This window comes from Mirounga angustirostris, unplaced genomic scaffold, assembly GCF_029215605.1.
Source record: "Mirounga angustirostris isolate CCGP_5_RB_7025 unplaced genomic scaffold, mMirAng1.0.hap1 SCAF_1, whole genome shotgun sequence".
Lineage (NCBI taxonomy): Eukaryota > Metazoa > Chordata > Mammalia > Carnivora > Phocidae > Mirounga > Mirounga angustirostris.
This window is the reverse complement of record NW_026991709.1, coordinates 207,650,341-207,665,258: the sequence shown is the minus strand read 5'-3', so window position 1 is coordinate 207,665,258 and position 14,918 is coordinate 207,650,341. Positions and strand designations below refer to the sequence as shown.

General features: G+C 54.4%; 1 protein-coding gene across 9 annotated transcripts; it reads right to left on the bottom strand.

The window, feature by feature from the left end:
* Nucleotides 1-1,651: 1,651 nt before the first annotated feature.
* Nucleotides 1,652-14,738, bottom strand: RGL3 (ral guanine nucleotide dissociation stimulator like 3). 9 transcript variants are annotated; one of them, XM_064570534.1, is made up of 19 exons: nt 14,459-14,735; nt 13,882-13,995; nt 13,013-13,236; nt 12,829-12,882; nt 12,499-12,707; nt 9,105-9,247; nt 8,798-8,854; nt 7,963-8,066; nt 7,766-7,850; nt 6,629-6,685; nt 6,434-6,520; nt 6,199-6,231; nt 6,005-6,126; nt 5,167-5,262; nt 4,997-5,065; nt 4,812-4,908; nt 4,017-4,169; nt 3,813-3,927; nt 1,652-2,795 (listed from the first exon to the last, which is right to left on the bottom strand). In XM_064570534.1, exons 1-19 carry the CDS (start codon nt 14,489-14,491, stop codon nt 2,677-2,679), a joined length of 1,971 nt encoding a protein of 656 aa, XP_064426604.1. In that variant the 5' UTR covers nt 14,492-14,735; the 3' UTR covers nt 1,652-2,676. The 9 variants fall into 9 exon arrangements, with proteins under 9 accessions (XP_064426604.1, XP_045719829.1, XP_064426608.1 ...); XM_045863873.3 differs by having other exon boundaries at nt 8,798-9,013; nt 14,459-14,730; XM_064570538.1 differs by lacking the exon at nt 4,017-4,169 and having other exon boundaries at nt 5,171-5,262; nt 8,798-9,013; nt 14,459-14,736.
* Nucleotides 14,739-14,918: the final 180 nt, after the last annotated feature.

Sequence of the window (14,918 nt, the reverse complement as noted above, 5' to 3'; positions counted from 1 at the left end):
CCAGGGGCCCTCAGGCCCCCCACCCCACCCCGCGGCCACTTGGGGGTCAGGAACAGTGCCGGTTTCCGCGGCAGACACACTTTCTTACTGTGTGACCCTGGGCAGGTGACTTATCTGAGCTTCAGCCTTCTTGTCTGTAAAACCCGGCTTGGCACATAGCAAACATTCCCAAAATGTAAGATACTGGTATTATCGTGCTAATCAACATCTCTTCCCAGTCTGGGTGGGAATAAATAATCATAAGAGTGACTGGCGGTTGAGTGTTTGCACGGTGGTAGGCAGTGTGGCCAGACAGTATGTACCATATGATCCTGTATTGGTAAAATAACATACATTCTGGAGGTTGAGATTTGTGATTTCTTTGGAAAAGTTTTACTCTTGGGATATTTTTACTGTTGGGATTTTATTTTACGAGGAATGGGCAGCTCTTTTATTTTTTTTTAAGATTTTACTTATTTATTTGAGAGAGAAAGAGCACGAGAGGGGGGAGGGTCAATGGGAGAAGCAGACTCCCCGCCGAGCAAGGAGCCCGATGCGGGACTCGATCCCGGGACTCCAGGATCACGGCCCGAGCCGAAGGCAGTCGCTTAACCAACTGAGCCACCCAAGCGCCCGGGCAGCTCTTTTAATCTGTAAAGTAATTATAGTACACACGGTGAAAGCTATTCACTTGGGCTGAGCTTCTCAAACTAGGGTAAACACCCCCACAGGGGTACACCTGCCCGGGGCGCTTTGGCGCCTGCCCTCCCTCGACTAGCCAGTCAGAACACTCCATTTCCTGGAGTACCGTGATTGGCTCAGGGTGGGCATGTGACCCCAATGGATCCAATGAGCCTCCATCCTGGGGCTTTACCCCAAGTTCCTGGGGGAAAAGAATTTGCCCACATCCCATTGGCCAAGACTTAGTCACATGGCCACATTTTGCTGCAAGGGAGACTGGAAATGTTTTCTATTTTGGGTGGCCAGCTGAAAATCAGGGGTTGTTCTGTTGCCACAGAGGGTGATTGGATTTGGCAAGGTGTAGGGTGGGGGGTGGACACAGTCTCATTCTCAGGGCAAAGCAGAGCCCAGAGACCGCAACATAATCCTGGTGACATCTTTTGAATCCCTGGATCCAACTGTGATAGAAGCTGGGCCCCCTGAACTTTTCATTTACAAGAGCCATTTGTTTCCTTTTTTTTTTTTTTTAAGATTTTATTTATTTAACAAAGAGAGAGCGACAACGAGAGGGAACACAGCAGGGGGAGTGGGAGAGGGAGAAGCAGGCTTCCTGCTAAGCAGGGAGCCCGATATGGGGCTCGATCCCAGGACCCTGGGATCGTGGCCTGATTCAAAGGCAGACGCTTAACGACTGAGCCACCCGGGCGCCCCAGGACTGGGTTTTTGAACACCTGAAGCACAAAGACCCCTGATCAACAGTGAGATATAAAGATATAAAGGGGCACCTGCATGGCTTAGTCAGTTAAGCTGACTTTGGCTTGGGTCATGATCCCAGAGTCCTGGGAACGAGTCCCGCGACAGGCTCCCTGCTCAGTGGGGAGTCTGTTTCTCCCTCTCCCTCCCGCTTGTGCTCTCTCTCTCAAATAAACAGATAAAAATCTTTTAAATAATTTTTAAAAATTTAAAAAATAGTGAGCTTTTTTTTTTAAGATTTTATTTATTTATTTGAGAGAGAGAATGAGAGAGAGAGAGCAGGAGAGGGGGGAGGGTCAGAGGGAGAAGCAGACTCCCCACCGAGCAGGGAGCCCAATGCGGGACTCGATCCTGGGACTCCAGGATCATGACCTGAGCCGAAGGCAGTCGCTTAACCAACTGAGCCACCCAGGCGCCCAAAACAGTGAGCTATAAAGCTGCTAGTTGATGTTCGGCACAGAGTAGAAGTTCCTCAGTGAACACATTATTGTTGATTGTGGTTGTTGCTGGTTATGACTGGGTCCTAGGTGGCCCTATGGCTCCCTTTGTCTCTGCCTTCTCTGTTTCCTCTCCCTACCCCAGTATAGGGAGACCGTGCCCCCCTCTCCTTTCATCTTCACACCCTGTTGACTTATGGGTGATGGTATTTATCTCTGATCCCAATGGATTTTCATTTCTTCACTCTCCCATATACATGGCAGAAAAGAAGCATAACGCCCCCCAAATGCGGATAGTCCCCCGACCCTCCGCATCTGGTCGTGTCTCACCTGAACCCTTTCACAAGACTCTTAGATTTTTTTCAGTTTTTGGTTTTGGTTTTTAATTTCTATCAAGATAGAGAATATAAGGCCCAGGCTCAGAACAGACAAGACAGACCTGTTTCATAACTTCGGTCACTATTTTCATCCACTTCTGTCAGTTCTGATGTGTTTCCACCAGTTACAAGATTTCTCTGGGGAAGGGCCTGCCCCCCCCCCCACACACACACCCTACCAGCCTTCTATGTTTACGGGATGAAGCTCTTTACCCGGCTGCCCGTGGGCTGATGGCTCTGGAATAAGGATCTGGTGCCAAGAGGGTCAGAGAGATGGTGTCCAATGGGCTAAAGTTGGAGGTGGGGGGTCATGGGGTACAGAGTACAGTGGGCTTTACTGGAGAATGGGACCTCTCTGGGAGAGGAACCCTCTCCCTACTTCCATGGTGACAGAAGCTAGGCCTCAAGCTGCCCTGGGGCTTGTGACCCAGAGGGAGAAGGGGGCCCCCTCAGGTTGAGGAGACTGTGGTTGTGAGCCGGGCCCTCTCCTTCCGCCGCAGCACAAAGTCTCCAGGGATGGCTGGACTCATTGCGTAGAAGACATTGGCGTTGTCAGGAATCAGGAGCTCTGGCCAGGGCGGACATGATGGTCAAAGGCCTGCACAACCTCATACTTTCCCCACAAAAGACCTAGGTAACCTTTTGCCATTCACCTGTCTGTTCTGCAGAACCTTGGGTCCCTTCAGCCAGCACTAAGCCAACCTTATTCTCCTCTCACTGGGAACGCTGACAACTTCCCACTCAAAGCCTGCACAACCTCATGTCCCTCCCACCTTGCACCTGGGCAACCTCCTGCTATTTCCCTCTGGAGTCTAGACAACCCGCACTGCAAGGTGGGACAAACTCAGGTCACCCATCCCAAATGACTTCCTGCTCGCCCACCCTTCCCCCAGCTAATTCCGAGCCAAATTCATGCTGCTCCCACCACGAACCTGGACAACTTCTGACTTCCTACGTCCAGCCTATACAATCTGTGGCCCTCACTCTCGACAGCTGAAGCCAAACAGCCTCCTATATTCCTTCCTCATGTCCCACCAACCTCATGTCACCCTCTTGCCTCTCCTTCTTGAGAACGGGGTGACCTCCTACCTGTGTCTGTATTGAATGACATCGTGCTCCCCTACCCTGAATTTCAATACCATGTGGCCCTCTCCCATGACAAGTGCAGATAACTTCGGAGTCCCCATGCTGAGCCAGGGCAAGCTCATCTCCTCACAGATTCAAGCCCAGACCCCCTTTAGACTCCTACCCCACCAGGCTGAGCCTGAATGACCTCATGATCCTACAAATTTAAGCCAAGACAACCTCCTTTCCTCCCTCTCCCATTTGACCCTGGACAATTTCATTTCCCCATAAATCCTAAGAAGACACCTTTATTGCCCCTTTCACTCACACAGCCAGGGCAACCTCATGACCCTGCAAAATCGAGGCACAAATTTTTCCTGCCTCTTACCTGCACCCTGCTTCATCCTCCCCCTACTCTGTCAGAGCCACCTCCTGGCCCCATTAGGCCAGCCTTGACCCTAGTCAGTCTACTGCCCTCCGAGCTAACCCCCAGCCCAGCCTGCATGCAGTCCCTGCTCACCCCTGTCCCCAGGAAGAACTTGGAAGAGCTGGTAGTCCCGGGCCCAGGGCTGAGCCACATTGTGCTTTTCCAGGGCTCGTTGCACCACGCTGGGGGCCTTGTCCTGACTAGTGAGCTGGGAAAAGAAGGTGGGTGGTGAGGTGTGACCGCCAAGCCCCAAGGGGCAGGGCTGCCCCAGCAGGTTCCTGGCTCCGCCCCCCTCACCAAGATGCTCCGATACAGGTTCCCGTGGTCATTGTCAATGCTGACGCGGATGACTCGAGCCTCCGATCCCTGCTGCCCCGGTAAGGAGATGTGAGAGCTGCTCAGGGGCAAAGTCAAGGGCCGGGAGCCCGGCAGGTCCGGGCTCAAGGGCAGCTGTGGGCAGTGTGGGGGGGTGGGGGGGCTGAGTGGTGGGAGAGTTACATGTCCCCCTACAAAAGCAGAGCTTGGGGACAGGCAATTAGGGTGCACTCACAAGCCCGCATCTATGCAATCCCACCACATACAGACCTTCGTGCCCTGTGACGAAAACAAATTTACACATGACCGTAAACATAGCACAAAGCTGTGTTTACACACAAGAAATCCTGTGTGCACAGACAGCAGCGAGTATACACATACGCTTGTAACTGTTGTACACCCACAAGTCCGTGAACAGTCCCACTCAGGGTCCCATGGGTATTGTGGATATTTATGCCCATGTGTCCCCTTTAGGTATGCCAATTCCTGGGGACATGCATATCCTTGCAAAAGTATAATCACACCCTGGAGTGCCCTGTGGGTGAGCTGACTCATCCAGATCTGTGCATAAGCCAGACTGAGGGACAGTCCCTCAAATAGGGCCATGAGATGCACATGGTCTCCTGGACAGATACGCCGAGTGCTCAGCCAATCATGTGTACAGTCTCTTATGTACATGCCTGGCTGTGAAATCCCATGGACACACGCACACATGCGCACACACACACACAGCCCTGGGTGCCCACAGTCCCACATGCACCCAGGCAGGGCTAATACCTTGGTGCTGGGGCCCTGGGACCCTGGAGAGGCCGGGGGACTGCCAGGAGGAGGGTCTCTGGTTCTAGGACTAGATGGGGGGGACCCTGGGGACAGACTGGGGGAGATGCAGAGCCTGAGGTCGAGTGGCTGCCCTGACCTCTGACCCTGCCATCTCCAGTCCTTTTACTAACTGGGATGCTCACCTGGAGGTGGGGGAGGAGGGATCCCCAGGACTCCCACCAGGGGATGAGCCCCTCTCTCGGGACAGCTTTCTAAAGACAGAGACAAGGGATGAGGATGAGCCCAGACCCAGTCCCAGGAGCAGCCTCCCGTCTCTGCCCACATCACTCCCCAGGCACACCCCAAGACTCACGCACTGAGGCGCTTGGTGAGGCTAATTCGCCGCCGGATGCGTGGGGAGCTGGGACAGGAAGCAGCAGGTGGCTCAATGACACGGGAGACTCGGTAGCTGAGGAGTCAAAGTGCACATTGGGGTGGGTTGGGGCCAGGAAGCGGCAAGGAATGAGATGAAAGCTAGGATCAGTTGGGAGCTGCGTTGCGGGTATGGAGTGGGGAGCAGCGGAAGGTGGGCACCAAATGTCAGGGTCAAGGTAGCAAATGGGGGGTTATTATGGCATCAGGGTCTTATTAGGGATGAGACGGGATGGCTTGGTCGGCAGGTCACACAGGGATTCGCAGAGTGGGATTGAGGAGTAAAATTTGGTCAAAGATAGAGTTCAAGGTCAAGTAATCATTGGGGTCAATGATTAGGGTAAAGGATTCAACAGAATGAAAAGAAACAAATGGGACAGTGGAGTTGGATGGTCAAATATACATCTAGTTGGAGTCAGTTATTCAGAACTGGGGAAAAATGATTAGGCTCAGAGATTCAGACTGGGGTTACAAATGGGGTCATAGGACAAATAGGGTCAGGACCGGGGGAAGAGAACAGATGGGACGGGTGAGTGGAATGGCCAGCCATACATGAAAGACTGAAGTCAGAAAGTCAGATGGGGTCAGAATTTGAGGTCAGAGGTGAACTGGGGCCCTCACTTGCGCTGGAGAAAATGCAAGGTCATAGGATGGGGGTCAGGGCTCAGGAGGGTGTCTGAGGAGTTGGAGATGTACATGGGGTAAGTGGGTCCAGTGTGCCATCCGGAATCAGCCAGGGTGGGGGCTGGGCCGGGCCTTGGGGGGGCAGGGGGGGTCACCTCTGCTCCTCGCTGAGCTGGCGCTGGGTGCGCAGGGCAGCCAGGACAGGTGCACGGGGGCTCAAGCAGTAGCTCCGACATCGCTTCTGCAGTTGCTGGATGTGGGCCAGGATCTCCCACTCCTGAGGGGGCGGCCTCTCAGAACCTGCCCCTGTCCCACCCCCAGCCCCCATGCCCACCCCAGTGTCACTCACCTTCCTCCTCTTCTCAAAGTTGATGAGATCCCCCTGGGGGCAAACTCTGTCTGAACTGGAGCCTCCAGAATCAAGGACTGAGGGTCAAGGTCAGGGGCTAGATGTCAGGAGCCCCACTGCCCTAAGGGGGCTGGGGTAGGGAGTGCGGGCAGGGGTCAAGGGTGGGATGTCAGGAGGCCCACTGTGCTGAGGATAAGTGGTGCTGGGGTCAGGAGTCAAGGGTCAGGGGTCAGACCTCCAGCATGTCCGGCAGGGCTGTGTCCAGCATAACCAGGTCCGTGAGAAAGGTGCCAAGGTAGGGGACAAGGCCCGGGGGCAGTTTCTGTGGTCCCCAGAACTTCAGTCACTTTCAGCCGTCACTGACCCCATCACGTACCACCCCATTCTGTGAGGATCCTGCTTGGCCCCCATCCCAAACCACCTCACTCACTGGGGGCAGGCTTCCTGGGAGGGTGTCCTCCTCTTGGGAGCCCTCGGTGGCCTCCTCCTGTGGGGAGGGAAGAAGTGAGCAGTCCTGGAGTCTCTCTGACCCTTCCCTCAGGGAAGATGCCTCAAGACCCAGCATATTTGCCTGTTTTGCTTTCAGCAACTACCAGCGGCTTGTAAAGGCCAAACCCAAGGAATATTGAACAAGGCACAGGCCTGTCATCCATCCCCTGGAAATGCCCTGCACCTTGTCTTCATAACATCGCTCTGTCTGGTATTTAATTATATAATTGCTAGGCAGTTGTTAATGCACGGTGTGTTTCCCTATTTACAGCCTGATTTCCCGCCTGGGCAGGAACTCTGTCCGTCTGGTTCATGGTGGGGTCTCCTGGCACACAGTAGGTGCTGAATTCAAAGCTCCCTCTTCCTTGACCTCTTATCCTTACTTGAGACATTCATTCGTTCGCAGATATTTACTGAGCAGCTATTCTGGGCCAGGCACTGTTCTGAGTGCTGGGGAGACAGCAGTGAGCAAGAGACAAAAATCCTGGCCTCCTGGAGCCGACATTAGCGAGAGAGAGACAGCAACAACCAAGCTCCACATGTAGCAGGCAGAGGTAAGGGCAATGAAGGGGCAAGCGGAGTGAAACCTGCAGAAGGTCAATGTAAGGAACGTTCTGGGCCGAAGGAACAGGCTTCACATTCCATCTATTCTAGATTCACCCTAAGAACCAGCACCTAATTACAATTAGAATCTCAGTCTTGCCTACAATAAGTCCGACTTGTTGGCAGACAATTTTCAGTTTTGCTTATCAAAGTCGAGTCCTAGTGCTTTTTTTTTTTTTTTTTTTTTTACACTTTACTCTTTGCTGTGACTCTGGCCCTCTGGCCTCAAGTGACCTTTTCCATGTAACTTCTGGTATTTGTTGAATGAATAAATAAGGCAGTCACTGAGTGTGAGCTATCGTGAGGGCAAGATGAGGCAGTAAAAAGGGGTGCTGCCCACAAACAAGGGGAAGGTCATCACTGAGGTGGAGTGAAAGGACACTGAATGTTTTGACAATGACAAGCGGTGCCCGGCCCCACGTCTCCTTTTTCCCTTTTTGGGCCTGGGATCCTCGGGGTCCACACCCATCTTTACCTGGGAAAGAATCTCTCTACTACTGAGGTGGTTGTTCTCATCGGAGAAAATCTGCGAAAGTTTTCTGAAAGTGGATAAGCATTCCCTGGGGGGTCAGGACAGGGGTTGGTGTCAGGGACTGGGAAAGTCAGAGCTGCGCTGGGGAGGACTTCCGCCTCAGCGACAAGCCCCCTTCCCAGTCCCCCCCTCAACCTCACCTGCTGACAGCACCCCAGCTGCGCTTGAGCCTGTATATGGGGTTAGACTGTAGGGCAGACAGTATGGCCCGCAGCGAGGAAAAGTTCCGCAGTTCCCGGCAGCGCTGCGGGGGGTAGGGGGAGGGAAGCTGGTGACACCCCACGCCTGACCCCCAGCTATGATTCACCTTTGATCCGAGACTTCTGACCCCAGGTCAGACCCCTAGGACTGGCCGACAAGCTCCCAGGAATCAGTCTCGCCCCTCAGGACCCGGACCCTCCCCCACCTGCAGCCCCAGCCCCTCCCCCAGCTGCCCCTCCGTTCCCTACCTCTCACCCTGGCTTCCTTTGTCCCCACTCCTTACTTCTACTCGAGCCCTAGACGTGCCCACAGTATCCCTCCTGGACCCAGACCTCGTCTCCCCGACCCTGTTTCACCCTGGGTATCAACCATCTACCCCCTTCCCCTCCTCCCTTACCACTCCCCCACTCTCCTGGGCCCCCCCGTTTCTTTCTCTTCTTCAGCCTTGAGGCTCTTGACCCGCCCCCACCCAGTCTCTCTCGGGACCACCGCCACCTTCTCTGGGCATTGGTTCCTCCTCCAATCCACCCTCCCCATTACCCCCATCCCCCATCCCATCCTCTTATCCCTAGACCCACCCAGCGTCCCTCAGCACCTCGCCCCCAGCCCTGGGCCCCTCCTAGGCTTTCCCTTAGGGGCACCTCCTAACCCCAATCCTCCCCTCATTCCCAGACCCTTGTCTTCTGCCTTCCACCTCCTGTCCCCTGCCTCTCACCAGGCCTCGTCCCCACCCCCATGCCCCGCCCCCACGTCTCCTTCCTTGCTGAGGCGCACCTGGGCGACGCGGATCCACTTCTCCAGCCGCTGCGCCCTCTGTGGGGCTGCCAGGCCCTGCTCTCCCAGCACGGAGCCCAGCACGCAACCGATCACCATGTTGAACTGGGTCACGGTGGCGCGCACCGTGGGGGCAGCGCTTGTGGCCCCCGGACGGTCCCGCTGTGACCACACGGAGCCCAGGCACTCGCAGGGCCGCACGCGCGAAAAGAGCTCCTGGGTGGAGGGAGGTGGGGAGGGTGGGGAGGTGGGTAGGATGGTGCTCAACGGAATCTGCCCCACAACCGCGTCCCGCCCCAGTGCTCACCGCGTCCAGCAGCGTCAGCTGTTCGGCCACTTCATCTACACCGAAGTCTAGGAGCTCAGGGCCTTCACGCACCAGTCCTCCCTCCTCTTCTGAACAGCCTTCCGGGGAATCTGGGCGGGGGGTCTGGGTAGCTCCAGGAGGTCCTGAGGGAGTATTAGAGGGGGGTTAAAAACTCTCAAGTTTGAATCCAGGACTGGCTGTGTGACCTTGGACAGGTTCCTTAGTGTCTCTGAGTCTCACTTTCCTTATCTGCAAAACGGAAACTTCCCCGGGTATCTTTAAGGGTGTCAGAGCAATGGTAACGTTCATTTAGCACCTAAGGTGATAATCCACCCTAACCCAGTGAGGGAAGTACTATTATCCACCTCCCACGGATGGGGAAACTGGGGCAGGAACAGTTTACCCTAAGTCACACCTTCAGGAAATGGCAGGGCAGGGATTTGAAGCCAGGTGCTTAAAGGCTAGAGGAGAAATTAGGTGTTTTTGGTTTTGAACCTATATTAAAGTAAGCTCTGTCTGCCCTATTGCTGTGGTGAGAGGTGGTATAACTTTGTAGTTAAGGGAAGGCTATTGTCAGTTCCAGGTTCAAATCCAAACTTGTCCCCTGGGCTTGCTATGTGAACTAAAGCAAACTCTTTAACCACTGTGTGCCTTGATTTCTTCATCTGGGTTTTTTAAAAAATCAGAGATCATACATACTAGACAGCTATAAAGTACTCAGTAATAGGAATGATTTTTCCATAGTGGGATTCTATGGTGGCGCCCCCTAGGGGACATTTTGAAGTTGAAATCTGCCACAAGGGGGCCGACCTGCACAGTGAATTTGTGCCTCGCTCAGCCTCCAAGCGTCCCTCCAAGACACTTGTGTCCTTGGAAAACCTGTTTACCATAATCTGCACCTAGAACCCAACTATCTTGCTCATAAACACTCATTAGTTTGGCTCCAGGAATGCAAGAACTGCCAAAGTCTGGGCTCTGTTTTGTTTGGAAATTACGAGCGTTGTTCACCAACATGAAACGTGTCACCATGAGACAGCAAACAGGTAAACGGAGAAGGTGAGACACTCCTCTGGACAAATGATCCATTTTTTTTTCCCCTTAATGACATTAAACAAAAGACAAAGAGGGGCGCCTGGGTGGCTCAGTTGGTTGAGCGACTGCCTTCGGCTCAGGTCATGATCCTGGAGTCCCTAGATCGAGTCCCACATCGGGCTCCCTGCTCGGCAGGGAGTCTGCTTCTCCCTCTGACCCTCTTCCCTCTCATGCTCTCTGTATCTCATTCTCTCTGTCTCAAATAAATAAATAAAATCTTAAAAAAAAAAAAAAGACAAAGGGAGACTGTCATAGAATAAAAGAGACCTAAGAAATGAAAGACCAAGTGCCTTGAATAGATGTTTGGATTTCGAAGAAACCACTGTAAAAAAGACAATTTAGGGACAATGGGGGGATTTGAATCTGGATTGGGTTTTGGGTTTTTTTGTTTTTGTTTTTGTTTTTTTGAGAGAGAGCAGGGTGGAGAGGGGCAGAGGGAGAGGGAGAGAGAGAGAATCTTAAGTAGGCTCCACACCCAGTGTGCAGAGCCTGACTCGGGGCTCGATCTCATGACCCTGAGATCATGACCTGAGCCAAAATCAAGAGTTGGACGCTTAACTCACTGAGCCACCCAGGCACTCCAGGACTGGGTAATTTTTGATATTAAGTAATTATTGCTGATTTTTTGGAAATGATTGTGCACACGAGGTTATGTTAAAAAAAAAAGTTGTTAATTAAGGTGGGTAGCAAAGTATTTACATGTGAAGTGACGTAAGTTGGGGATTTGTCTTCAAATCATCCTGAAAAAAAATTTTTGTGTCAAATTCATAATTGTTGAAAATGAGCAATGGGTGTCTGAGTATTCTTTATACTATTCTCTCTACTTTTCTGTATGTCTGCAATTTTTCATAGTAAAAAGTAATCCCAAAATAAAGATGTTAAAATAAAAGTATATTCCAGAGCAGGGCACACAGTAGGTGTCCAGTGAATGTTCATGTACTCGTCTGACCTCAAGAACTCATATCCTAGGCTGGTACTTTCGACAGAATTTTCTGCAGTGGTGGAAATATTTTCTACCCGTGCTGTCCAATGTGGCTACTGAGCACTAGAAATGTGGCTAGTGTGACCAAGGAACTGAAATTTTTACTTTGAGTTCAATTTCAATAATGCGGCTAGCAGCTACCCCATTGGACTGAGTGGCTCTAGCGACTTGGAATCAGCTGGTGAAATCCTGCAGGCAGAGGAAGAAAGAACGTTAAAAACCAAGGGGGAAGACAGAGGGATAAAATATATATAAATAACTGAGATTTTGTCACCAGGGAGAAAGAAGTGGCTGCTGCTTTGTAAAGCAGAGAGGAATGTGGCCACTTTAATCTGAGGATTAAAGGATGGGGATTAGGGATTTAGATGCTTTTGAGATCGGGATCAGGTCAAACACAGATGGATGAAAGATGATACCTTATAAGCAGGATGCAATTATTCAATCAACAAATCTTGGTTTGTCCCTGGGGACAGAGTCAGGGACAAGGCCAATGAGTGCTATGCAGAAAAATAAGGCAGGCAAAGATGCAGAGTGGGAGGATTTATTTGCTTGGAGATCAGAGAAACGGATAAGTTGAACAGAGACCTGAATGAAGTACGTACATATTTTTCCCTCTCCCCAAAAGCTCTCTGCAACAGAGGTTGGCAAAGTCTATAAAGGACCAGATAGTTTGCTGATACTTTACAGGAAAATATCAGTATGGGTTCTTATGTCTTTTCACTTTAAGTGGTAGATTCGAATAAGTAAGAATCAGTGATAACAATGATGAAAATAATACTATTTGCCAAGCCCTCATTGTTTACTTATTTACTGGTTTACTGTCGTCTTCCCTAGGGAACTGGGAGCTCCTGTCCAGTTATATGCCAAGAGCCAATAGCTAACTATTTGTTGAATGAATAAAGAGGTCCATGAGGGAAATACTATTATCACCCCCAATTCACAGATAAGGAAACAGAGGCTCAGAGAGTGAAGTGACTTATCCAAGGTCACACAGTCAGCACAAATGGCAGAACTGGGATTTGAACCCAGGTCTCTGTGGCTCCTGAGGTAAGTAGCAATGGAATGAGTTGTAGCTAGAAACAGAGCATCCTGACCCAATGGCAGAGTATTTTTGTAGTTAGAATGGAGGTGTAGGGGGGAGTGCAAGACAAATGCTGATATGTTAGACAAAGGGTCAATACCCCCATTATACAGGTGGGGAAACTAAGGCTCAGATGGGGTTAAGAACTTTGCCCAAGCTCTGTCACTGTGTGAGGGGAGAAGGCCCCTGGAGGACAGATCAGGCAGGGAAAGGCCCGCTCCAGATCCCCTGCCCCTCACCTGCCCATGCCTCAGGCTGCTCCTCTTCCTGCTTTCGCTCAGCCTCCAGGAAATCTCCCAGCAGCTTCTCTGCTTCCTGGGCCTCGGGCCCTGCTGGGGCCGCCCAGCCCAGAAAGGTGCGGACGCTGCCTAGGTCCGAGTGGGCAGGGGGATCCCGGAAATCCTGAGGGTGATCCCGCAGCCAGGAGCCCAGCACGGACACCACAGCCCTGGCCAGAGTGGGGCGGGGGGCTCAGAGACCAGCCCGGAGCTCTGGACCTTGGGAGCCCCTACACCTCAGACGTGACCTTGGACCTCTAGGACCCCCAACCTCACCTATGGGAGACCAACCTTAAATTCTTGTTGACACGCAGACCTCCTCCCTCTGTCTTCTTGATCTCTATCCTGGGAAAAGCAACTCCCCCATCAGGTGAAGAGGGAGGCTAGGGGGGTGCTTAGGGGAAGGGAATGCCTGATCGAGCACCCAGGTGAGAGTCTGGGGGTGGGAACACGGAGATTTCCGGTGGGTACTGACCCTGGAGGCAGGGGCGGTGGTGGTGGTGGCAGGAGAAGGCCCAGCACACGGGCGGTGGACACAAAGGCCCTGTGGGTGGCCAGGAAGGCAGGCACAAAGCCCGGGTCCTGCTCGTGGTCTCCAGACACCAATTCCCGCACCAGCTGCTCCAGCCTCGCCGCCCTCAGCGCCCGCACCTTGCTCGTGCGGTAATGGAGGAAGGCATCTGCAGCGGGGCTGGGGGCCTGCCGGGCAAGGGGGCGGCAAAGAGACACCCGGAGCGGCCCCCAGAGCACCCCCTTTCCAATCACGCCCATCGCTAAGTACCGCTCTTGCATCTGATCTTGCCCATTTCTCTGAACCCCGCCTCCTGGATTCAAGATTCTGCTCCATACCCGAATGACCCTCGCAATCCGCCCTGGACACCGTTGTCCCCCCAGGCCCCGCCCCGTGCCCTCGCTCACTCGGCCCTCCCAGGCTGCTCCCAGCTCCCCAGCCGCGCTTCGCTAGTCACTCCCAGTCCCAGGTTGCTCCCAGCCCTCCACCCCAGCCGGCTCTCACCCGGCGGCTTCTAAAGACCACCCCTCCCCTCCAGCTCCGCCCCACTAAACCTGGCCGACCTGGGCCCTGCCGTCCAGTTTAGTCCCCAGGTCCCGCTGCGGAACCGGGCGGCCCGCGGGCAGCCTCATTCATCGACCCCCCATTCACCTGGCCGCCCCCAGGGGCTTTTCGACCCTTACCTGGGCGCTTGTAAGCCCCGCCCTTCCCTCGGGCCTCAGCTCCGCCCCTCGGCTTTGCCCTCTCCTCTTTACCTCCAGGCCCCTCCACTCCAGGCCCCGCCTTCACCTGGTCGCCTCCCGCCCCGCTCCACCCTCCAACCCTGGCCTCACCTGGCTGCCCCCGGGCCCTGCCCCGGGGCTCAAGCGCTGACTGAGCTGCCGACGCAGGGAGACGCTGTACACCGCTCCGTCCTCGGTCTCCTCGCCCCAGTCTTGCAGTGGCGCCTGGACGCGGAGACCGGCTCAGGGCGCCGCGGGGGGACGGGCCCCGGGACATCGGCCCCCCCTCTCCCGCACGGACTCAAGCCGGTCCTTCTAGCACTAGCCCCCCTTCCCAGACTCAGCGAGACTCGGGGCGGGGTCCCGGGCTAGGGCAGTCCCCTCGGCGCCGCGGGCACCTCCGCCCTGGTCCTGAGAGGATGGAAGGGCATTTGGGGACGTCCCAGGGTCCAGGCTCACGGAGTCTGTCTCTGTCCCCTCCCGTAGATGAGCTCAGAGACGCCCCCCATCCTTAAGCGGTATCAGCCACTTCATTGGGAGCAGGGGCCGGGAGGTCCAAGGTTGGGACTCCGGGGCCGGTAGGAAGGGTCCCATTTGCGGGGAGATAGGGTCCGGAAGGCGGGGACCTGGGGTTTTAGGACCTCAGGGTCGCTAGGGATGTGGGGTCCGGGACCCCTGGTCCCCTTACCAGGGCGAGCTCCTTGCCCGCTGTCCGATCCATGGCCTGTGCCCGTCCCGCTCCTCGGCGCGGCTGAGTGAGGCGGAAGGGCCAACGGGCGGCGGGCAGTGGCCGGGAGTTGGGGCCCGCGAGGCAGGGCGGGGCCACCGGGCCGTGCAGGGGCGGGGCGGGCCCCGTGGCTCTCGGACGCCCCCAGCTGGGGACCCCAGCGCCCAGCCCAGGCCCACGGAGGTGTATATCAATCTGTGCCCAGGAGAAAGGACACCTCTCTCCCCCAGGGAAGGGTTCTTTTCTGTGTCTCCAGGTGGAGGTGAGCTAGTGTGTGTAGCTAAGTGCGGGGCCAGTCTGCGTCCCCGGGGAGAAGAGTACCCTGTCCTCAAATGGGGAGGGCTGTTTCACTCCAGGTGTGGGAGTATCTCTTATTATCCTGGAGGTGGGGGTGTTCAATCTGTGTCCGCAGCTGATGGGG

Excerpts from the sequence above, each read along its gene's own strand:
- RGL3 (XM_045863873.3), bottom strand. The coding sequence starts at position 14,491 with ATGGATCGGACAGCGGGCAAGGAGCTCGCCCTG. Across the intron at positions 8,067-8,797 it reads AGTGGATCCGCGTCGCCCAG|CGCTGCCGGGAACTGCGGAA; the intron begins GTGCGCCTCAGC and ends TACCCCCCGCAG. Across the intron at positions 6,127-6,198 it reads ACTTTGAGAAGAGGAGGAAG|GAGTGGGAGATCCTGGCCCA; the intron begins GTGAGTGACACT and ends CCGCCCCCTCAG.